Source organism: Carlito syrichta, unplaced genomic scaffold, assembly GCF_000164805.1.
Source record: "Carlito syrichta isolate Samal-C Ts95f unplaced genomic scaffold, Tarsius_syrichta-2.0.1 Scaffold305785, whole genome shotgun sequence".
NCBI lineage: Eukaryota > Metazoa > Chordata > Mammalia > Primates > Tarsiidae > Carlito > Carlito syrichta.
In genome coordinates, this window is record NW_007249881.1 from 232240 (window position 1) to 257268 (window position 25029).

The 25029-nt window shown below is 36.8% G+C and overlaps 1 protein-coding gene across 2 annotated transcripts in view; it reads right to left on the reverse strand.

Moving 5' to 3' along the window:
* CHN1 (chimerin 1) overlaps positions 1-25029 on the reverse strand; it is a 139286-nt gene that overhangs the window by 102236 nt on the left and 12021 nt on the right. For both annotated transcript variants that reach the window (XM_021714791.1, XM_008062644.2), the window contains exons 3-4: positions 13851-13882; positions 10647-10760 (exon numbers count right to left, since the gene is read on the reverse strand). In XM_021714791.1, the coding sequence (XP_021570466.1) occupies positions 10647-10750 (104 nt within the window). In that variant the 5' untranslated portion in view covers positions 10751-10760; positions 13851-13882. The remainder of the gene's footprint in view (positions 1-10646; positions 10761-13850; positions 13883-25029) is intronic.

Sequence of the window (25029 nt, forward strand, 5' to 3'; positions counted from 1 at the left end):
GAAAAAGGTTGGGTAAACTGAAAGATAATTTACATGAAGTATTTACCATAATACTTGAAAGAATAAATATTTGGTAAACTGTAGCTATTATATTTGTAAAACTGGTAAGTTTCAATAATAAAATACTTGGGTGTGCCAAATGATTCACTGTAAAGAAATCACATTATCAACACATTCTGGGGCTGTACCTGGTTAGTAAAAAACAAACCTTAAGAAAATCTAGTATGCGTCCTACTGTACCCTAAAGTAGATACACAAGTCAGATTCTAGTTCCCTTTTGCAAAGTAGATAACCAGAGAGTCAGAGTCATCCTCTTATGTCAAAGTTCCTGTTTATTAACCCGCAAATGTACTTGAAACTGAACTGCACTCTAAAAGAAATGTTCTGTGAAATTTGTCTTACGCTATGCCTTAAAAATACAAAATCGAAAAATATCTTGAAATAAGCTTTTGGTTTTCTCTACCTTTTGCTTTAAATCCATTGTTATATATGCATACTTTTGAGAGAGAACTGAAGCTTGAATAGACAGAATATGAGTGAATAAAAACCATGCTGAGAATAAAATTTGAAAAATTAAATATCATTCAAGAGTAAGGTGCAGATCAATCCATAAAGAGATACAACTTTACAACCACTAGGATGCCTATTTTCAAAAAGACATAACAACTACTGACAAGGATATGGAGAAACTGGAAACTTTATATATTACTAGTGGTACTGTAATACTGTAACCACTTTGGAAAACAATCTGGCGGTTCCCCAAAAGGTTACTTTTGAGTTACAATATTTTACTTCTAGGTATATTTCCAAGAGAAATAAAAATATATGCCTATACAAAAACTTGTACATTGTATTACTCACAGTAGCCAAAAAGCAGAAACAACCCAAATGTCTATCAACTGATAAACAAAATGTGGCATACATTGGACTATTTCTCTAACATTATTCATAAATAAAAAGGAAAAAAGTATAGATACATACTACAACATGGATGAAACAAAACTTTATACTAAGGAAAGAAGTCAGTCACAGACGAACATATATTATATGAACTGTCCATGATGTGGAAATCTCTAGAGACAAAAGTAGATTAGTGGCTGCCTAGGGCTGGGAGGGATGGGGAAAAATAAAAAATGAGTGCAAATGGATATAGAGTTTTCAGGATGATGAAACATTCCAAAATTGATTATGTTGCATAACTTTGTAAATGTACTAAAAACCACTGAACTACAAACTTGAAATGGTTAAACTGGCATTCTAACTATAATTCAGATAACCTTTTTTTTTTTAAGGGTAAAACACGAAAACATGCAGAAGTCATGCTTGCAAACAGTGAAAAAGAAAAAGGTGCAATTTTGTAATACATAGAAACAGTACTTGATTGCCTTGGGTAGATGTTTCTGAACACTCCTTAGTAGGAGGCAAGTATTTTTAGTCCAGGAAGAAAAATTAGAAAACAGGGGGAAAAAAAAGAATCAATGAGACAATCATCCCTTAATTTTTTGTTCTCTATCAATCTAACACTTTAGCAAGCAGTCTTTTCAGTTTATTGATCAAAAAAGAGTGTTTTAAAAAGAGGGGAAAAAATGGGGCAGAGGAGTACATGCTTATCTGAATTTACCAAACAGTACACAGATAGCCTTTCCTTTTTTCCTCTCTGTATTCCCAGCATTTAATCAAATGAGAAATTACGCAAAGGCTCTCAATACTCAGCCTATATATTTTAAGTGTTCCCTCCCTATAGACAGACAACATGGGAAACTGTTAATCAAAAGGCTGCTTGGTGAGCAGAGCACACCAAGAGCACAAGGAACTGAGTGATCCAAGACTGAACGGAACATTTCTCAAAGTGTGTTCCACTGAGAGAGTCCATGAAAAGAGGGTCTTATGAGCAAACAAGTTTGGGAAATGCAGTATGAGCATGTGCCTATTAACAATGTTCACATGCTCTGAGAAGTACTGTAGGAAAAAAAGCCAACTGATTATGTTTAATGGTAGAAAGACCCACATGGTTCCTTGCATTCATCTCCACACGAGACAGTACTGCCAATGTTGGCCAAGACCCCTCCCACACAGACCCTAAATGGAACACAGGCCTCTAGGACTTTTCTTTCTATTACTCCATGGCTGACCAATCCTTTATCTAAGGAATTGTTGAAGTAAATTGATATAGTTCATTTATCATCAAATCTTCAGAGATTTAGGAGGTATTGTCTTTCATTTTGACCCAAGACTACAATTAATGTCTTTATTTCTTCTCAAAATAAAAATAACTATATTGACTTTTTTTTGCTGATTATAAAATGACATACATGAAAAAAAGGAAAGACTGTTTACTATTTGGAAAATTCAGATAAACATGTACTCCTCTGCCCCATTTTTTTCCCTCTTTTTTAAACACTCTTTTTTGATCAATGAACTGAAGAGACTGCTTGCTAAAGTGTTAAACTGATAGAGAAGATAAAAACAAACAGGTAGCTCAAAAGGTACAAAGAAATAAAAATCACCTGTAAGTTCATCATTGAGAGATAACACCAAACATTTTGGTGATCACCCTTTTAGACGACTCTCTATTTAAATATACACCCATAGATACAAAATTTTAATAATTAGTATAATAGTATATACACCATTCTGTATAATAAATTTTATTTTTCAGATTGGCATAGGCTATATATGTTTCCAAACTTATCAAGTAAGAAATATGACATATTTAAAAATAAATATATATTTTATATATATACACACTTTGGGCAAACATTTTGCTTTTTTAGTGTTTAAATTCCCATTTGTTCTCAGTTATTTAGAAATTTTCCAAATCATTCTTATCTTAATGTTCAGCATAAAGTCAATAGGGAAGTGCCAAGTATTATAGGTATAAGGCATTCTTTGGAATATGTCCAATCTGCCCTAGAATATCCAGATACAGGATGTGGAGAGTATCAAAACTTTTGCACATATGTCACTTTGTTCTTCTCCCAATTTAGAGAAGCTAAAATGAGTCAGATTAACAGAAATGTCTCTGGAGTTGCCAAATTTGGAGTTAACATTTCTCCTCACAGTGAGCCCTTAAAATCTGTAAGGTATATATAAACCCTTTTTATTTTTTTATTTTTTGAGTTGGAGTCTCACTCTGTTGCCCAGGCTGGAGTGCAGTGGCACACTCACGGCCACCACAGCCTCGACCTGCAGGGCTCAGGTGATCCTTCTGCCTCAGCCTTCCAAGTAACTGGAACAACTGGTATGTGCCACCATGTCCAGCTAATTTTTCTTGATTTATTGTAGAGATAAGGTCTCACCAAGTAGTCTAGGCTGGTCTTGAACCCAAGGATGCAGGCAATCCTCTACCTCGGCCTCCCAAAATGCTGGGATTATAGGCAAACAAAAACTGCTCACTAAATTATCTAAATCATTCTGGTAAAACTTAGCTCCTAATACCCTATCTACTCATTATTCTTATTGTTCCATCAATCATATTTTTAAATTGCAAATGTCCCTATAATTATCTTCTATTCAAAGTCTTCTGTGACTCTCATTCTCCTACCAACAGAAAGTCCATACTGTTAAGCATAAAACACCAGGCTCTCCTAGCATACTTACTGCTAAAAGTTTCCTGCACCCCAGGCCCCCAGTAGGCTGCCACACACCAAGTGTGCCATGCTGTTTTATACATTCCTGACCATTTCTTCTACCCAAAATGCTCATTTTAAATCACAGTCTATCCTTCTACCTGGTAAGCTTCTAGTCTACCTTTAAGAACTAGCTTAGATGCCTTCCGTCTTGACCCATTGAATAGTACCTGGCAGGATATAAAGGCTCAATAAATGAGGTTGTTTTGATGATTCAGCTATCTGGAACATTATTTTAATTATCCAATTTAACAACAAAGACCAAGCCCATGATTTCCATTAAAGGCCTTGATATACATTAGTGACATACCAGGGATAAACATTTTAAGGTATAAATGCAAAAATACTACGAACTTCACCGCGCTAAAATTATTAACAAGTAGGTTTTCCATACTGCCTTTAAAATACCAAATTATTTTGAAGTCAGTTTGGAAATCAATATTTCAAATCAAGTTCTTAAAATACTAAAGGCAAAAGAACATCAAAACAATTTGCAAAACTTTGGTGCTTGGCATCACATAAAACTTTCTTTGGAACGCATATCTGATTTTCTTTTTTTTTGTTGTTGTTGAGTTGGGGTCTCTCTCTGTCACCCAGACTGGAGTGCAGTGGCCACTCTCGGCCACCGCAGCCTCGACCTACTGGGCTCTGGGGATCCTTCCACCTCAGCCTTCCAAGTAGCTGAAACTACAGGTGCGTGCTAACACGCCCGGCTAATTTTTTTTTTATTTATTGTAGAGATGAGGTCTCGCCAAGTTGCCCAAGCGGGTCTCTAACCCACAGGCTCAGGCAATCCATTCACCTCAGCCTCCCAAAGCGCGGGATTATAGGGTGAGCCACCGAGCCTGGCGCATATCTGATTTTCTTTTACTGTATCTACTATAATTAAAACTGTATATACTACTTTAATAAGAGAGTGACCAGAACTGAAAGATTTGAAGACTTACACCAGGGATTGATCCTTACTGCCTAGCAAGGTAACTACTTTAATACAACCCACAAAACTGCACTGGCTATGGTTAACTATCTAACTGGTATCCATTTTCTCTCTCTACTGCCAACTTTCTTCCTTCATTTAAAAAAAGAAAAGAAAACAAGATTTTGTTTGGTTATTCAGTCATCATTCCAAAGCCTTACCTTGTAGGAGAAGCTGACCCACTTGCCAGCTCTAGGAGCAGGTGCTGCTTAGACAAGCAATCAGTACATGCATTTCCCTATAGATGTTACTGGCCCAGGGATGAGAAAGGGAGACTTAAGCTGGCCCTATCAACCTGAAGATAAGGATGCATACTACATGAGAGAAGAGAGGTTCCCTTATATTCTTTTGCTGGGCATAAATAAGAAAGCCTACAACTCCAATTGTCCTGTCACCTTCTGACCACAAGGAAAGCCAGTCCTAGTCTAAAAGCTGATGCTGTTGAGTGGCTATGAATAGAAACAGAAAGATCACAAATTCATCATAACATCACTGGAATATTGACCATCGATGCTATTATTACGTTTCTGAAATTCTCATTATGTGATATATTTCTTACATAATTTATGTTTAGGTGAGTAGAGCTTGCCTATTTTGAATATCAGATCATACTTATAGCTGAAAGCATCTCAAATGCTAGAGAAAATGATTCTTAAAAGTAGGATGCTGTCAGTAACAGACTTATACAAGGTCTCTTGAGGTATACTGGGATTATTATCCCCATTTTGCAAATAGGAAAGTAAAGCTAGAAAAGGCTAAATATACAAAAATAAGGTCAGGAAACTAGTACCCAGGTTTGTCTGACTCTAAAATCTATACTACAACTTCATTTTCAAAGTTCCAATAATTATACCAGATAATTACAATTATTTTGTGATAGTTTTTTAAAAATCTCAATTCCTTATTCTCTGATTTTCCTCTTCTCTTTCAGTCTATACATTACACCAAAAGTGCTCCTGCTTAAGTCATTAGTGTTTTAAATGTTTCTTTGTGCAGTTTTCTTTTGTAGTTTTAAATACATACTTAAAATTTTCTTTTCCTTTTCAGCAAAAATGAACAAATTTAGCAGCTCAAGCCATTGTGAACAAGTGATATTTTATATCAAAGGGAACCAACATTGACAAGAGAGTCCAACAATATATCAAAGTAATGCATAACTTTAGTCTTATGCCATATTAAATGTGCAATATCGATATAAACAGTTGTTTTTCATATTTCCAAGAAAACTCTTGGATAGAATCCAAGCAAGTGTGCCCAACATTACATGGATGACTTAGGAGAAATTATAGTGAGATCTTAATTTTCAGCTATCATTCGCCTACTTGCATATTTTAGTTAAGGAAGGAAAAGTAGACAACCATTAGGATGAAAATGTCACAAATCTGTTGAGCTAATAAAGGCCTTTCTGCATTCTCGCAATCCCATTTATAAGAAAGGAAGTATTCAGATAAAAAACAGTGAAAAAATTGTTCTAAATAGGTTGTGACTTTACTTATACCCAGAAATCATTCAGATTTTTGTCATGTACAGTGGTGACAATGAGAAAAGAGGTATCAAATATTTAGAAGGTCATTTCATGTGATCATTCATATTAGCTCTCCACAAGTATTTTTACCTACTTCTTTCACTATTTACAACAAACAAATGAAAATTCTATAACTAAATAACATAGTATCTGACATCAGGTATTCAGTGGATGAGTTTAACAGCAGATCAGAAATAGAAATCAGGACTTGTAAACTGGAAGATAGGCCAACAGAATAAAATTGAACTCATAATTTTTCCTTTTAGTGAGAGAAAAATTACATAGTGCCTTATAAAATATATCTTTTAAACAATTTGTTTTAAAATTATGGAAACCATAAAGAAAACATGTTTTATTCTTAATTTTTTTTTTAGTTGGCATCTCACTCCGTTGCCCAGACTGGAGTGCAGTGGCCGCTCCTGGCCACCGCAGCCTCGACCTGTTGGGCTCCGGCGATCCTTCCGCCTCAGCCTTCCGAGTAGCCGGAATTACAGGCGCGCGCTACCACACCCAGCTAATTTTTTGATTTATTGTAGAGATGAGGTCTCGCCTGCCCAGGCGGGTCTCGAACCCACGGGCTCAGGCAATCCACTCACCTCAGCCTCCCAAGGGAACAAAACATGTTTTAAACCAAACTTCTTAAATTATGTTAGTCTACTTGTAATTGCTATTTGCTATGCTATCTCATTAAACTATAGTGAATCCAAATGTGGTCAAAAAACAACATGTAAAGAAGCCCCAAAGTCACTCTGAAATACTTCCTGAGTCATCATCTAGTGCCAGGGATAGCATCTTCTTTTCAACTACACAATCCAAACATGCAAATGTCTATCTATATGCTTCCTTTGTATAACAAACTTTCATTGAATAACAATCATTTTTCTTGAAACAAGGGATGGACATGAGCAAAGGAAAAAGAGACAGACAAGTCCTGGCCTAAAATTCAGGCCAAGATGGGTTGTGGGAGAAGATACCTATGAAGAGGGAAAAGAGATCTCACCCATAGAACACCTGCCATGTCAAGCAGTGAGAAACTTTTTTCTGACTGCAGAAAACTGGTACTGTGACAGCATATACAAGTAAATAACACATCCCTAAATAGCAACTCATGTCACACATGAAGATTCTCAGTGGAAGGCTAGATAGACTCCTACGAGTGCAAGAGGGATGCCAGTGAGAGAAGGAAGTGCACTGAAACCTTGTGCCCTACTCTACCCTATGGCCTTGTTGATCGTGCCATCAGATTTTCAGATGGATCATCTATAATACAATGGAAGATACATTAGAGGGACAAGACTAGACACGTGGAGATTTCCTAGGTAGTTACCTAACTAGTCCAGGAAGTGGCTTAGAAGTGAAAAGGAGGGAAAATTTTGAGAAATACTTAAGATTGCTGGGGTTGGCTGTGTAGGATAAGCAAAAAAGTCCTCCTAACCACTAGATAATACAGGCATAGTCTCTAGGGCTTTCCAGGGTCTAAGAAAGGTATGAAATATCAAAAGAAAGATATGGCTCCAAAACACAAAAGAAAAATGACAAAATTAAAGTTAATTTCAAAAGCAGTTTATATAAAAATCGTATACAATTTTAGCAGCAAAAAATATACACCTGATAAGAGCTATAGTGTGTGGTATAATGCTGGTGGGGGCTCTGAGTGCCTGGGATAGTATCTTTAAAATGATCTAAGAGAAAAAACAAAAAATGACTTCTTAGTTTCTGTCTTATAGAACTGACTGAATAACGTCACCAGCTAATAGAGGAAATACAGATATTACAGAATATTTGGGAGGCAAAGTGATGAGTTTAGTTTTGGATATATTGAGGTTGAGGTGGTGCCTATAAGAGGAATCGAGTTCAAGAATTTCTTTCTAATGTTAGAGCTCTTGGTTAACACAGTAAAACTCCTAAAACTGGCTACCCACAAATGGATCATGCATTATGTTAAAAACAAAATGATATGATTTGAGAGAATCATCAGCTAAAACGGGGATATTGTAAGAATTAATGCATATATAAATAGAACTTCTATTTCATATTCTGCTTAACACTTCCCTATCTGCTAAACATCTAGTTTAAAACAAGAAAGGTAGCCAGGCGTGGTAGCATGCGCCTGTAGTTACAGCTACTTGGAAGGCTGAGGCAAAGAATCGCTGCAGCCCAGCAGGTCGAGGCTGCAGTGGCTGGGAGTGGCCACTGCACTCCAGTCTGGGAGACAGAGTGAGACTCCAACTCAAAAAAATAAAAATAAAAATAAAATAAAATAAAACAAGAAAGGCCGGGCTCAGTGGCTCAGTCTGTAATCCCAGCACTTTGGGAGGCCAAGGTGAGTGGATGGTCTGAGCCCGTGGGTTCGAGATCCACCCAGGCAACTTGGCGAGACCTCATCTCTACAATAAATAAAAAATTAGCCGGGCCTTCCAAGTAGCGCCTGTAGTTCCGCCTACTTGGAAGGCTGAGGCAGGCGGATTGCCTGAGCCCACCAGGTCGAGGCTGCGGTGGCCAGGAGTATGCCACTGCACTCCAGTCTGGGAGACAGGGTGAGATTCCAACTCAAAAAAAAAAAAACAAGAAAAATGTCAGTCATGTTTTAGCACATAAATTACAATGCATAAGCACAAATTCCTCTCTACCCTCAAAACAGCCCATTTTACTTATTATCATTTCTTTTCCAAGTAACGATTTCATGGTGATTTCCAAAAACAAAAGAAAGGCTGTAGTTACCCCAGACCCATGAATTTAAAACATTCTCATCAAGATTTACTAGGCCAGAGTGGATGCGAAGTGATTATAAACTTAAAGTCATCAGTAGAATGAGAGAGGGCGAGAGGATGGGAATGAGGGAGAGCTTGGAAGGTTTGGGTGCTACTTCTTTCCAAAGTAAATCGTCGATCCTTGAGTATTTGCTAGTGCCACCCAGTGAAAACTGCATGACAGAGATGTCATAAGATGACAGGCAATGTGACGTAACGGAAAGTACTTGAACTTCGCAATAAGGCAAAACTGTGTTCAAATTAAAGTTTTACAACTTCGGTGTGATCGTGTAAAAAGATAGGGGAAACAGCAACAAAGGGGAAAGGAAGAGAGTACTGTGCACACTTCTGTTTCTCATTTTACCACACCTCTTTCTTCCTCATTCTGGCCCATGAGCCTTTATATCTACTCCAATTAGATGACCACACTGGTTGGAAATGTCATGGTGCAGAATTCTAGAATTATTAAATGTTAGGAATAGAAAGATGGAGAAACCTATTTAAAGAAGTTCTATGTCCCAATTCAGTCTTCTAATTCAATTAATGGCAAATCGAATGGGTATTTGAATTGCCAGACCAGATTTTTTTCCCCTTGTATACCAGAATGTAAACCTAAAAACAGTATAATTAAGTAATTGAAGGGAAATGTACATTTTATAATTTGTCATAAAAAGCAAATTTTCATGAACTCCTGTGACAAGTTCTATTCTTCATGTATGTAATCAATTCAGAATTCAGTATGAAATAATTATATTTAATTAAGATTAATATTAAATATTGTGGACAGGAATAAGAGCAATCCTTGTTCACTCACATGGGCATAAGTGATTGGAGAAGGAGTAAGACATGCTAGTTCTAAACATTATCATTTTTAATCCTCTATTTGTGGCTACCAAAAGAAATGTTATCTTATTTTTACCTTTCTTCAAAGTTGCCACTTTTAAGTGTCTTCTAAAGAATAGATGACTGTATGAATGAACAAATGAAGAGATAAAGACAATGGATAATTATTCCAACACTTTGGAGAGGCAGCAAATGTAGAGCAATTAAGAGCACAGACTCTGAAGCCAGACTGCCAGGTTCAAATACTAGCAGTACAACTTACTAAATGCATGACCTTCGCCAAGTTATTTAATCTCCAGGTCCATTGTTTCCTCACCTGCAAAGTGGGGATAATAAAAGTACACAGGGTTGTTGTGAGGATTAAATGAGGTTAGAGGCCTGGCGTGAGGTAAGCCCAATGGATAAGCATGCTATTGTATTACTATTCTTATTAATGCAGGGTTAGTGGAAATTGTTTCTGGGCACTGTACTATAGGCTGGGAACAGCCAAAACACTAGGCAAAGTTCATTTGATAGGGAAGAGCCAAGAGTTCCTGAGAAAAGCTGCTTCAATCAATAGCCAACCTAAGAGAAACGATAGTGGCTTTAGCATTAGGAGTTACAAAGATCTTTTCTCTTAGTCCCTTTCCTTATTCAAGAAATAGATGGAGAGCGACACAGCAAGACAGACAGGAGAGAAAGGGTAAGAAGGAATGGAAGGAAGCAGCTACCACAAAAATGCTTTAAGTTTTTCAATTCTTAATTGCTGAGTGCTACCATTCATGAGGAATTTTTAAAGGGTCTCAAAGCTATTAAAATGGTAATTAGGTCCCAAGAAAACAAGAACCAATTCAATTACATGCTGGATGCTTTCAAAATTTAAAGCCCTCTATTAAGAGGGTTTTAAATAGAGCACAGTTGTAATTTGCAGGCCCAAGACCAACCTTAAAGCCAAAGTGTAGGTCCCTGGCTGTCGCTGGCTCTCTCGGATGAGGTAGCTCCCCTCAGCCACACTCAAGAGCTGGTCGGCTGCTTCTCTGGAGATCATGCCATGAAACCTATAAAACATTAAAGTCCATTCAGAAGCTGTGTGCTTTCCACATTTTTCTACAAAATAAGATAAAGCAATCTCCTCCCCCACCTTCCCTTGTTGTTTTCTAGACAAAGTGGAAGGGAAGCACTTGGGTTAACTATGCTGTGTTTCTCTGGGCCTGGCCCCTGGCCAGCTTCTCTGTGGTGATAAGAACAGCACCAAGGTAGCTATCCAATCCAGTTAACAACCACAGAATCAAAATTCACATCCATCTAAGGGAAGATCACCACTTCTCTCGAGAGGACAATTCCCCTCTTATGTAGCCATTTAACCATATGGACTTGCTAAATAAATATACAGAAATGTGTCCCATTTCCTTTCTTCCTTTTAGTAGCACTGCTCCAAAGTTTTGGCTCTGAGTCTAGGTTGGCAATTTTCCAGGACCCTGGGCTGTCCTTAACTGGCATGATGGCCCAATAATGTGCATAATCTGCATTACTGAATACTCAAGCCAAAAGCAAACAACTATAATACTTGCTTTCATTCCTGGTTAAAACCTTATCTTTGATTAACACAGAAAAAAGGAGAAAGAATAAACATAAATAACACACTCTTTATACAAACGCAGTAGATTAATTTATAACAATCTGACATAAAACATTAAAAAAGAAAAATGTCAGTGGTGACACATAGTAAAAATATGAAACCACCTTACATTTGTATGATGATTCAGAATTTACAAAGAACTTACACATGTAAGTTCTCAACTTTAGCAACTCAAAGATAATGAAGGAATTCAGGACATATCTCTCCAAAATATGCTGCTTTGGTGTATTGGTAATTCTGAGCTGAAGGCGCCTGACAAATAGCAAATGCAGGGAGAAGTTTTCTCTGAACTCCCCTTATCTACCTAGAGACAAACCCTCCAAAAGGAACTCAGCTGTCATCAATTTCCTCTCTAGGAATTTCTATGACCAGGGAAGACTGACTCTGTCGCAGGAGAGAAGACTGAAAGTCACCATCACACCCAGATAAACTTTGTCACAAGCTATCATATCTCTCAACTACTCTTCTAAGGACACATTCATCTTTCCGAAAAATTATCTACTCTCCCCTAAATGATCCTACACCTGCCCTCCCACTTCCTTATTAAGATAATATATAAACCCTCAAATCTCACTTTTTGGGGGGGCACTCTATTTTTTTTTCTGTGATGCCCCTGTGCACAAGAATAAAAAAATTAACAGATTTGTATACCTTGTCTCCTGTTAATCTTCCTGTTGTCAGTTTATTTCATAGACCCAGCTATCTGACCTAGAAGACAGAGGGAAAGTCTTTCCTCCCCTATAATAACCACACTGATGCACTACACAAAAGAAACTTTGCAGTTTTTATTCAAACAAAACAGTCAATTGAATTTGGAATCATAGATTTAAAAGGCCCTGAAATGGCATCTTCATAATTGAGGAACTTTAACTGGAGCAAGTGGTGACTTTCTGGAGTCTTTCCACATAGAAATGATTGTCTCTCTATTTAAGTCTTTTTTTTTTTTTTTTTTTAAGTTGGAGTCTCACTCTGTCACCTAGACTGGAGTGCAGTGGCCACTCCTGGCCACCGCAGCCTCGACCTGCTGGGCTCCGCCGATCCTTCCGCCTCAGCCTTTCAAGTAGCTGGAACTACAGGAGCGCGCTACCACACCTGGCTAATTTTTGATTTATTGTGGAGATGAGGTCTTGCCAAGTTGCCCAGGCAGGTCTTGAAACCACAGGCTCAAGCAATCCACTCACCTCGGCCTCCCAAAGTGCTGGGATTACAGGCTGAGCCACCGAACCCGGCCCTATTTAAGTCTTAAAAACAGTTCATAGTGGGTATGCTCAAATGATGAGTATCAACTAGGTTTACAGTGGGCTCCTGAATTTCTCATCTCCATAAATTTCTCAATCTTTGAGAACTAGGTTCACAGGCTAATACTCTGAATCTGCAGGAAACAAGAAGATGGCAAACTATTCCCTGCCATTTAGAATACTGGTATTTGAGGGGGATCCCCTAAGAAAACCCTGGAATTATTTTTTGGAGGGCAGGCTCCTTGTAGTACAGGGTTCCCCCACTAGGTAAATGTTCTAGAAATCCATTGGCACAGTGTGCCAGCTAGTGTTGCTGTGAGAGGCTGCACTGTGGAAGAAATATCCTGAGTTGTGGCAAACAGATGACTGGTTCTTCCACCATGACAATGCACCTGCCCACACTGTGCTGAATGTTCAGCAGTTTTTGACCAGAAACAATATGACTGCCGTGCCCCACTCGCCCCATTCACCCGATATCACCCCAAGCAACTTTTTTTTTCCTTTCCCAGGTGAAAAAAGTTCTCAAAGGAAAATGTTTTGCCCATGTGGAAGAGGTGAAACAAAAATGACAGAAGCACTAAAAGGCATCAAAACTGATGAATTTAGAAACTGTTCTGAGCAGTGGAAAAAGCATCTCAATAGGTGCTCATAATCTCAATTGCATCAAATGGAGAGTACTTTGAAATACTGAAGTTTAAACACTCAAGAATAAACACACAAATTTTTATAAATAAATTCCATTTTGGGGGGGTCCCACTCAAACATTTTAAGTTGATATGACATCAATTAATAAAGTTTTTTCTGATAATAAAGAACATACATACTACTTTTAAAAATTTAGAAATTATAGGAATATAGAATAAATCACCCACATCCCACTGTATGTATATGTGCAAATATACATGTATGTATATATATGCCTAAAATATACATGTACACACAAACACAAATATATACATTTTCCTCATATGCATCTAGCATTATTTATTTGTATGGTTTGCATCTTTAACATTATTGCATGCTCATTTTTCTAAATCATTTTCTTCTTAATTGTCATTAGTTTGTATATTTTTCACCAGTTAAATATATTTGTAATTTTTTAAAAGTAAATTTACACATCTCTATAATAAAATTTAAAAATAAAAATAAAACAGAAAACAGAAAAGTAAATTTAACTCTTTCATCTTGCTTTTATTTTTACAAAAAACATTCATTTACTTATCTCTTACATATGCCAATGTATAAAGTGTTTTCTAATAATCCATACTTACTCTCTTCCATAATACTTTGGTCTGTTGTCCACCTATTGGGAAAACACAAAGGATATTGGTGAAAATGCAAATGTGCAGTGTATAACTCAACATTTTGTGTACATGACAAACTGAAGTATATTTTTAATAACAATAACTCAAGTAAGATTAGCGATCAGAATATGGAGTCCTAGTTCTAATAGTAGATTATCTGTATCATTTGGACTGGTCCCTTCATCTCTCTAGACCTGGTTCTTATTTATAACATGCTATGTATATAAAAAGAGTTGGATGAAACTATCTTTCACTTCTAGAATTTAATAAATTGTAAAAAAAATTGACATTACTTTATTCAAGAGTAAAATATAACACCCTAAAACTTAACGCCACAATTGTGCCACAACTTACTGTGGCTTTCTCCCTCATCCTCCCCTGTTCCTCTTCTCCATCCTGTTAGCATCTCCATATACTCTTGTCCTTCTGTTCTCCCACCAGCTCTTCCCTCACCACAGCTTGTCACGGCATGTGTGCTGGCTTCAGCTAAGGAAAGTCCTGGCAGTACAGACCCTGAGGTATTTCCACTGGGGTAAACAGGAATATAAGGGCATTTTCCCCTTTCACTTAGGAAACATTTACCGAACAGCAAATATGTGATATGCATTGTTCTATCTGCAGAGGATGTATCACTGAGAAAGACCAAAATTGGCATAATTATTTGGAAATTTATATTATAGCAATAAGAGATGGGCAATAAGGAAGTTTTAAAAAAGAAAACAATAAGAAAATAGGAAGTAATGATAAGAGCTATAATGAGAATAAAAATGAGTAAGAAAGAGAGGACTGGTGAGGTATCTGAATGATCAGGAAAGGTCTCTCTGAGAAGATAACATTTAAACTTGGTCCTGAATGACAAGAAGCCACTTCTAACTGCAAAATCACAGAAATGGAAAAAAAGATTTTCCCTAGGAGATACATTATGGTGACACCATGGTTTTCATTATTGAGCTCTTACTATCTGCAGTGTTTTAGTTACATTTAAAGATCATTTAATCCTTAAGAGAGGAATTAGTTTACTTCATCCTCATAAGATAGTACTATCCTTTTTATTTTGTTTTCCTTGACAAAGTTCACCTTGTCTATGTATTTATCTATAATGGACAAATACAAATTGTACATATGTATATATATTATGGTGTATGGCATGATGTTTCAGTATTTGTATGCACTGTGAAATGCCTAAAACAATCGAACCATACGCACTACCCATGCTTATTTTTTAGTGGTCAGAACAAGTAAAATCTACCCTCAGCAATTTTCAAGATACAATACACTGTTGTTAACTATAGTCAGCATGTTGTACAATGGATCTCTTGAACGTATTTCTCCTGGCAAAGTGAAATTTTGCATCCTTTAACCAATATTTCCCCAATCCCCCTTCCTCCCATCCTCCTGCACCTGGTAACCACTATTCTGCTTTCTGCTTCTAGAAATTTGACTTTCTTAGATTCCACAAGAATGCAGTGTTTGTCTTTCTGTGCCTGGCTTATTTCACTGAATATAATATCCTCCAGGTTCATCCATGTTGTTGCAAATGACAGGATTAACTTCTTTTTCAAGGTTGTACAATAAGTCCCCAACATGCAGACCTCTCAAGTTGTGAACTTTCAAAGATGCAAATATGCATTCTCATGTCCAATCAATAAGTTAGTTACTGTGTCTGGTGTACATTGTCATGTTCATGCATCCTCTAGAAGTGGTTGTACTTTTGTGTACTTTATTATATAATATGGTATAAAGCACAATAGTACAGTGTCTTTATTTCAAGCCCAATATGCCCAGAAGCAAGCGTAAAAGCAGTGGTGATATAGCTGGTTCTGTATAGTCGATTGTGTTAGTTGGGTACCTAAGTTAACTCTGTTGGACTTATAAACAAATTAGACTTACGAATGTACTCTTAGAACAAAACTCATTCGTGTATATTCAATTTGAAATATACAGCATTCCATTGTATATAAAATGGAATACATAGTATTCCATTGTGTATATACACAACATTTTCCTTATCCATTCATTCACTGATGGACACTTAGGCTGATTCCATACTTTGGATACTTTGAACAGTGCTACAACAAACATGGCAATGTAGATATCTCTTTCACATACTAATTTCATTTCCTTTGGATATATATCTAATGGTGAGATTGCTGAATCATATGGTAGTGAAGAAACCAACTATCAGAGAGGTTAGATAACTTATTTAAGGTTGCTTCTTCAAGTGGTAGAGCTCAAGGAAAAACTGAGATTTTTACTTAGGAATAGCAAAAAGGGATCAAACCCTCTGTGTATTTGACATCGGCTCACCTAAATTAGATTAAATATGGCAGCTCCCAAAGCAACTCAGCCTCTTTTCAGTGATCATCTCGCTTAGTTCTGTACAAAGTCTGATTGCCAAGACTAATATAGTTTTCAGCAAACTTGAGATATTTATTCCTAGCACAGAAAAATGTATGTTTCAATGAAAATCTCTGTAACATTTATAGCATACTCTACTGGCTTATCAGATTCTAGCTCAGTACATTGTCTTTGAGCTATTTTGGTACTAAGTTGCAGGTAACTGTTATATAATTTGTTTCCTGAACAGTGGTGGTTTAACTGATTTCTTCCCTACAAAACTAGTTTTGTCTCTATGTGAAATTCTTTTCAATATTCCTTGCCTCCATACACATTTGTGTGCTTAGACTTTTCCTTTCCACTGATTATAACATCTGCCTGGTTCTTTCTTATTTTATGAGTAAAACAAAATTTTAATACGTGTTCATTTTCATTATCTATAGGAGAGTCATGATTTTACCTTTTCATAAAAATTATACTTAAACAAAATATTATCCCTCATGAGTCCTCTGTTGTCTGCAGAGGCTGTAGTCGGGTTATTTATTTTTGTCCCAAGGTAAATTCCACCTGATTTGGACTTGTTCCATAATTTCCCTGCTTATAAAACTCACTGTTCTAAAAATATGTTAGCTCCTACAGCTACAGAAGATGGCTATTCTATTTTTAGGTCTAGGGCTTATAGAGTGGGGTCACGCATCTGTCTGAGAATAAACCTTTGCTTTAGAGATAAAAATTCAATGTTTAAGTCTTAACTTAAAGAACTAAGTTTCCATAGTATCATATGACAGAATGTTATTTAGAATAACTATTTAAGCCGGGCTCGGTGGCTCAGCCTGTAATACCGCGCCTTTGGGAGGCTGAGGTGAGTGAACTGCCTGAGCCCGCAGGTTCAAGACCCGCCTGGACAGCGAGACCTTATCTCTACAATAAATCAAAAAGTCAGCCGGGCTCGGTGGCTCAGCCTGTAATCCTGCGCCTTTGGGAGGCTGAGGTGAATGGACTGCCTGAGCCCGTGGGTTCGAGACCCGCCTGAGCAGCGAGACTTCATCTCTACAATAAATCAAAAAATCAGCTGGGCGTGGTAGCGCATGCCTGTAATTCTGGCTACTCAGAAGGCTGAGGTAGAAGGATAGCCAGAGCCCAGCAGGTTGAGGCTGCAGTGGCCGGGAGCAGCCACTGAACTCCAGTCTGGGCGACAGAGTGAGACTCCAACTCAAAAAAAAAAAAAAAGAATAACTATTTAGCAGTGTTTGAACAAATTAAAAATATGCAAATACATGCCCAGTATTTACTCTAGAGTAACACTTGCACATATACACATAAAAACAACACGTGTACATCCATAGGGATGTAAACATGTACAGGGATATTCACTTAAGCACTCAGACATTTAAAAAATGGCAATAACTTAAGTATACACCAATAAGAGAATAACTAATGCCTTATTATAAATAATATGCACAGTTTAAAGGAATGATGTAGATCTATAGGGATTAACAAGAAGAAATCATTAAATTTTTGAATACAAACATAAGTTATAGAATAATAATACTTTATGACACCATTTAGGAAAATGCATATGCACATACAATACTATCATATATATATGTTAGCATAGACAGAGATCTGAAAGTATGCATACCAAATTCAAATAGTTACCCCTAGGAGAGTAGAGGAAGAACTGACCTGGGGGGGAGGGCAAGGGAAAGGCATAAAAGGAACTTTAATCTGAACTGTAATATCATAACTTTTAAAGATGAATGTGTTCATGCCCAATATCACCATTTAAAATAGAAGTTTAGATTACCTTTTGTGTAATCTAACATTAGAGCTTCACACACATTATAATGGTATCCCTCAACATTTTGAGAAGACACTATGACCTTTTTTCCATATCATGAGATCTTTGCAAGATCTTTGAAGGTAAAATACTTTATGAGTCCTATGGCACTGAGGTAAAAGGAAAGGAGAATTGTTGAATACACTCTACTCATTGACAAAAATTCTACACAAGTACAAAGAAGAAGTGGTGACCACAGTGAGAATGGTGGCTTCAAATGGTGTGGCAGTCTATTATATTTTCCAATCCAAGACAAATGCTGATTATTTATTCAATAGTCCTGCAATTAATCTGTTTCTATTAATTGCCTAAGTAATCATCTTCAAACAATAATTAATTCTGGCCTTGTATTGTTAAATACTTATTTTGCTTTTGTTCAGAATTATGCTTATATAATTTTGAACTAAAATAAGTAAGGTAAGCACTGATGATTAATACAGTATTATTATATATTAGATATGAAAATTTAGATATATAGCAATATATCTAAAATAAAATTCACATACTTTCATCTTTCCTGTATTTTTATACTAAAATGTCAAATAAAACTTAAACTAATTCTTTTTCTCTCCTGTCTGGATAGTGAAGGGATCAGAGTACATAACCCTAAAACATGCCACTTTGGCACAAGGTTTATATTGAACTGAAGACAATTAAGAAATTTCAAACACAGAAGCTCTCTGTCCTCCCTCTTTCTGCCTAAAAGCAGACAATAAATTTTCCTTCTATAAATAAACTTTACATTTGAAAAGGAAATTTCCATATGTAAAAGTATACAGTAAGTCTCCTATATATGAACCTTCAAGTTGCAAACTTTCAAAGATGCAAACATGTTCACATGTCCAACCACATAAATTAGTTCATGTGTCTGGTGTACACTGTCACATGCATGCATTCTGTACTAATGGTTGTGCTTTTGTGTATTTACTGTACAGAACTGTATAGAGTACAGTACATAGGGTACAGTATCTTTATTCATTCCCAGTATGTCTGGAAGCAAGCATAAAAGCAGCAGTGATGTAGATGACACTGTATAGCCAATTGTGTTAGTTGGGTACTGAGGTTAACTTTGTTGAACTTCTGAACAACCTGAATTTACAAACATACTCTCAGAATGGAACTCCTTTATATGTAGGGGACTCACCTCCCATACCAAGAAGAATAGACTAACTCCAGAGACAACTCTTATCTCTGGAGATGACTTGAATCTATATAACAAACCTTACTAAAAAAAAAAAAAATCCTTATTTATTATACATTTCCTTCCCACAGCTTACTACCCCCCAATGCCCTTTTCCTTTGTCTAGTTTCTTCTGCCACTTATCACCCTTTGTTAAAATAGTATATAAGCCCAAACTAACCGCCTCCTTGGGGTTTTCTTTTCTTTTTTTTTTTTTGGAGTTGGAGTCTCACTCTGTAGTCCAGACCGGAGTGCAGTGGCCGCTCCCAGCCACCGCAGCCTCGACCTGCTGGGCTCCGGTGATCCTACCGTCTCAGCCTTCCAAGTAGCCGGAAATACAGGCATGCACTACCATGTCCGGCTGAGTTTTTGATTTATTGTAGAGATGAGGTCTTGCTGCCCAGGCAGGTCTCGAACCCGTGGGCTCAGGCAATCCACTCACCTCAGCCTCCCAAAGGTACGGGATTACAGGCTGAGCCACCAAGCCTGCCTCTCCTTGGGGTTTTCACTTCTTTTCTGTGAGTTTCTCTTCTTATGCATATGCAGAAAACTTTTTCTTCTGTTAATCTGCCTTTTGTCAGTTTAATTTGCAGGCCCCAGCTATTAAATCTAAGCAGGCAGAGAAGTTTTTTCCCCTAAACAGCAAGTAAATGTTTTGCTGATGTCTATGGTATGATTAAGTAGTGATTTTGAATAGTTCTTTTAAACTCACAGACAATATAACATTACTCAGACAATCAAATTGAAGAGTTAATCAGTAATATAAAAATGACTATCAATGATCCCAAATTAGTTTTCTTGCAAATACATCAAACTAGGAATTTAAATGTTACACGAACTAGTAAAACTTTTATGTTTACACAAGCATTTAAATGCTTTTTTCTAAGTTTTATAAATTTATAATAGCCAAGGAATTCTTTACAGATTAAAACTGGTTGAAGGCAGTGTGATTATAAGACATGTTTTAAACTGAGTACTGTACTTGTGTTGAATTATATGTTTTGCTTTCTCCAATTTTCTGTATTTAGTATTTAATATTGTTTCATGACGCCTCATGGGTAAGAAAATGGGAAATGAGAATTAAAAAATTTCTAACTAAAAATAAAAGGCACTTATGTATGGTTTGTATAAATGTATGTCTTTACACCAGAGAAAGAAAACTTGAAGTTAATCCACCATTACTAAATATGACATAAAATGCATAGTACAATACCTATACCAATAAATAACTAAAGAACAGATCATTTTACAATGTTTAAAATACTTATTCATTAAATTAGTATTTGCTGTGCCGTGGTATTAAAAAATGAACTATTTTCTTCATATATTAAACATTTTAATCAAATTCATCAAGCCATACTCTTTCAAATTGAAGTCTGACTTCTTGTACCTTGTTTTCCACACTAGAGCCTCAGACTCCCAGCCTAATGCCATCCCTCTCCATCAGCCTCCATAGAAGCTGGGACTACAGGTATACATTACCACACCAGGCTAAAAAGAGGTTTTTTTTTTTAATATAGAAGAATTTTGTTTTCCACAGGAAATTTGAAAACAGCAGAAATAAAAAGTACTGTGTTAATTTCCTTCTTTCCTTCCCTGCAATGCTGTAGGTTCTGGTTTCTATTTCTTTTAGTAAGGAAACTCTGTTCCCTGGCTATAGTTCAAAACAGTTATCCAAAAAAAAAAAAAATCTACATTTAAAGACTAAGTACTTCTGGAGGTAATGCCACTAGAACATTTATAAATTTTCCAAAATGTTTAATGTTGTTCTTGTCTACAGTGGTAGTGATCTGGTCAGAAGTCACAAGAAATCCTATGCAGGCAATTTAGCACTTTAAACCTAGCCTGGAAATCTATATAATGCTTCTTAAAAGTTAGCATGCTACATACATAAAATTGTAAGGAATAATATTACATCGGCCAAATGTTACTATTTTTCCAGGTAAGTCTAGAGAATATGCATATAAAGACTATACACACAAAAACTACTTTCAGGTGTCAAGATTCTGTTGTGCATTATTTTTCAAAATAGCTCAGCTGTCTAGAGAGGTAATAGGAGGAAATAAAGAAAAATATACATTTGATATTTGTTTCCTAAAATGGTAGATTCTGAATTAAAAGCTTGAGAGTTAGTCTACATTCAATTCTAGCCTTAGATCTGTTTAAATTCCTATACTACAGTAAGGGAAGGCAGGAAAAGAAGTGGAAGCTGTTGCCAGGGATTCATAACTTAGGAAAAAAAGGCCATATTAACTCTCTCTATACACTACTATCATATTTTAAATCAAAATTAGAAACCAAATGGCAAATTTTACACATCTCTCATTATAAATTATTTATCATTATATTAAGATAGCTATATTTAAATGAAAAAAATCAAAGGGCTCTGACTGTTGTTAAAAGAGATTTTACCAAAAAGTAAGATTATGATTCCTATATGGATATAAAAATAAATAAATGTTAAAGATTTTATTGTAATCATTAATCAATGAGGGGATCGGGCAGATGTTACAACCAGTTCAAAAAGATAATCTGAAGAACAGTCACATTTACAGACTAGTAATTTAAAATGAATGTGCAAATAGAGGCAAAACTAGTTTTTCCACAGATGGTTATGCATGGGGGGAGGACAAAATTTGCATGTTTCTAGATGCATTATTACAAGTAGCTACAAGTTACGAAGTTGTCAAACCAATCAAAGACAACAAAAGACTAGAATCAGATAACCTGGAAAATGTGCTGCAATGCAGACAATGCACAGTTTTCCACTGAAGCACATGTTTTCACTATATTTTCTAAATCATTTGCTTTTCTCATTGCAGTTTAGACCACTGAAAATATCAATATGGATAATAGCTAAGCATCAACAAGCCAATAAAGATTAAATTCACAAAAATGTCAAGAAAAAACTGAACGGAGTAAAATGGAGGAATACTTATTAAAGAACTTCATGGTGGTAACTGTGACATGTCTGATAGTCCATGCAGGGTATGGGAGTCAGTGGAGCAAGTCAAGTAAGTTGTACCCAGTTGTCCTACAGGGAGGTGGTCACCAGGAAGGAGTTGCAAATGATAGATATCTGGACCAACCACATAAAGAGATTGGGAGGAGGCAGAGAATTGGAAACTGTGTTAAGGATGACTAGGCCTGTTTCTGGTATGAAAAAGTTCCATTTATATTCAAAATGGATGCTGAGGCAACGTACAATTCTAGAACTTACTACAACTGAGTTTTAAGCAGGAACAAAAGTTGGTACTAAAAAGAACATGTCTTTTTTTTTTTTTTTGAGTTGGAGTCTCACTCCGTCGCCCCAACTAGAATGCAGTGGCACACTCCCGGCCACTGCAGCCTTGACCCGCTGGGCTCTGGCGATCCTTCCACCTCAGCCTTCCAAGTAGCTGGAACTACAGGTACGCGCTACCACACCCGGCTAATTTTTGATTTATTGTAGAGATGAGGTCTCACCAAGTTGCCCAGGCAGGTCTGGAACCCGTAGGTTCAGGCAATCCACTCACCTCGGCCTCCCAAAGCGCTGGGATTACAGGCTGAGCCACCGAGCCCGGCCTAAAAAGAACATTTCAAAAATAAAATATGATGAACATAGCCTTTCGAGTGATAGGATGATTTTAAAATAGTTGGTTTCAATAATTCAATCTATCACTCAACATTCATAAAAATGCTTTTCACCAGCAAAGCACATTGTAAGTGTTAAACAACAGATCATCACAACACCTAAGACATATGAGCATGCAAATATTTATGTTTACGGAACCAAAAAGTTGAACTGTAGGCTGTGATAGCACATAGTAGCAATCAATGGCAAAACAAAATTTCAATTAGAGTGCTGTCCTCCCACTCCTATACCAAACTTTAATGCTCCCAGAGTAATTACAAAACAAGCACTTTGTACCTCCCATTCATTCAATTAACAAATCTTTATGAAGCACCTATTATGTGTCAAGCACTATTCAAGATACCTGGGAAATACTGATAAACAAAATGGAGCTTATATTCTAGTAATAGAAGATAGCAATAAACAATAAATATAATAAATAGCTACATAATATGTTGTAAAATGAAAAATGTAAAGACAAGACAAAGTAGAACAGGAAAGGATTGGGAATGTTGGAGTGATGATAAAGTGTAATTTTAACTATGGTGGTCATGATGGGTCTCAACAGGAAGGGAAGATTTTGAAGAATATGAACAAATGAGTCATGTGCATATCAGAAAGAACATTCCAGGAGGAGTAGTCAGTGGGAGAGCTCTGAGAAGGAAGCATACCTGGTGTGCCTGAGGAACAGGAAGGCAGGGGACTGAGGCGGAATGGGGGCAGGGAAGGAGAAGCAAGGAAGCAGCAGATGAGCACAATGGCACAGAGTGGATGGGGGATTATAGAGAGTCTTACAGGCCATTGTGAGGATCTGGCTTTTTTACTCAAAGGGAAACGGAAAGCCAGTGCAGAGTTTTGACAGAAGAGTGACATGAGCTGACTGCAGTTTCAAAAGGATCATTCTGCACTGGGAACAGACTTTGAGGAAGGATCAGTTAAGAACCTGTTTAGTTCCACCTGTGAGGGATTACTGTGTGGCAGGGTAAAATGATTTGCTATTACAAATCGACTTAAAGATATAATAACTAGACACAATAAAAGTCTGTTTCTCGCTTATATAACATTCCTGGATAGGTATTCAAGTCAGCAAGACAACTGTCCTACATCCAGATACCATCCATCTCATAGCTCTACCATCTCCTTGTATATTGTTTTTATCTGAATCCAAGCGGGGGTGGGGGGTGGTAATTTAAGTTGGTAGAAACTTTTAATGGGTCCAACATTAAAGTTAACTTCTGTTCCACTACAGAAAATGGTTACATGGACATAAGTATTTTTAAAAAGCTGGAGAAATTGAATCTAGTCAGGTTTCTAAAGAAAGGAAGAATGGATTTTGATGGATATTTCTCAGTTTCCACATTTCGACCCTGAATGGTAGCCATGGAAATAGTAAAAAGTGGTAGGATTCTGAACACATTCTGAAGACAGACCTAATATCATTTCCTGACGGATAATCTGACTTGGAAAAAAAAAGAAAGATAATGCATGGTTTTTTTCTGGACAACTGGAAGAAAGGAACTGCCATCAACTGAGATCTGGAAGGCTGTGGTAACAGCAAATTCGGAGAGGAAGGTGATGGTAGTTCTGTTTTGGATGTGCATATCTGAGATGTCTATTAGACACCCGAGAGAGGATGTTGATACAGGGCTAGTCACTAAATATGTTCTCCTTAGGTCTGGCCTAATTCCTCAAGCCCTGAGTTAATAATCTTGATACAATACAATGGTTAGAAGAAAATGAAATGGAAATGTGCACATACAAATGAATAGGGTCAGTTCTCCCTTTCTTATGACTGTAGCAGGGACATTTCTGAGAGTCAAAGTCATTTGACTCATTTTAAAAATTACAGAATTAGCACCCAAGAACGATGAATAACTATTACTCAAAAAGGACTACCACCTTATCAATTGTATTAACTTTTTTTCTCTCCAAATTTCAGGAGAGAAGTAACACAAAGTGGTTCAGATCCTATTCCTTCGAACTTTTTTTTTTTTTAAAGAGATGAGGCTTCGCTACATTGTCCAGGCTAGATTCAAACCCCTGGGCTCATGGGATCCCCCTGCCTAGCCTCCTGAATAGCCAAGGACTACAGGAGTGCCACCATGCCTGGCTCACAGGTAAACATTTGAGGTTGAACATCAACTAGTATTTTATCCTTACTGCTCATCATTCTCAA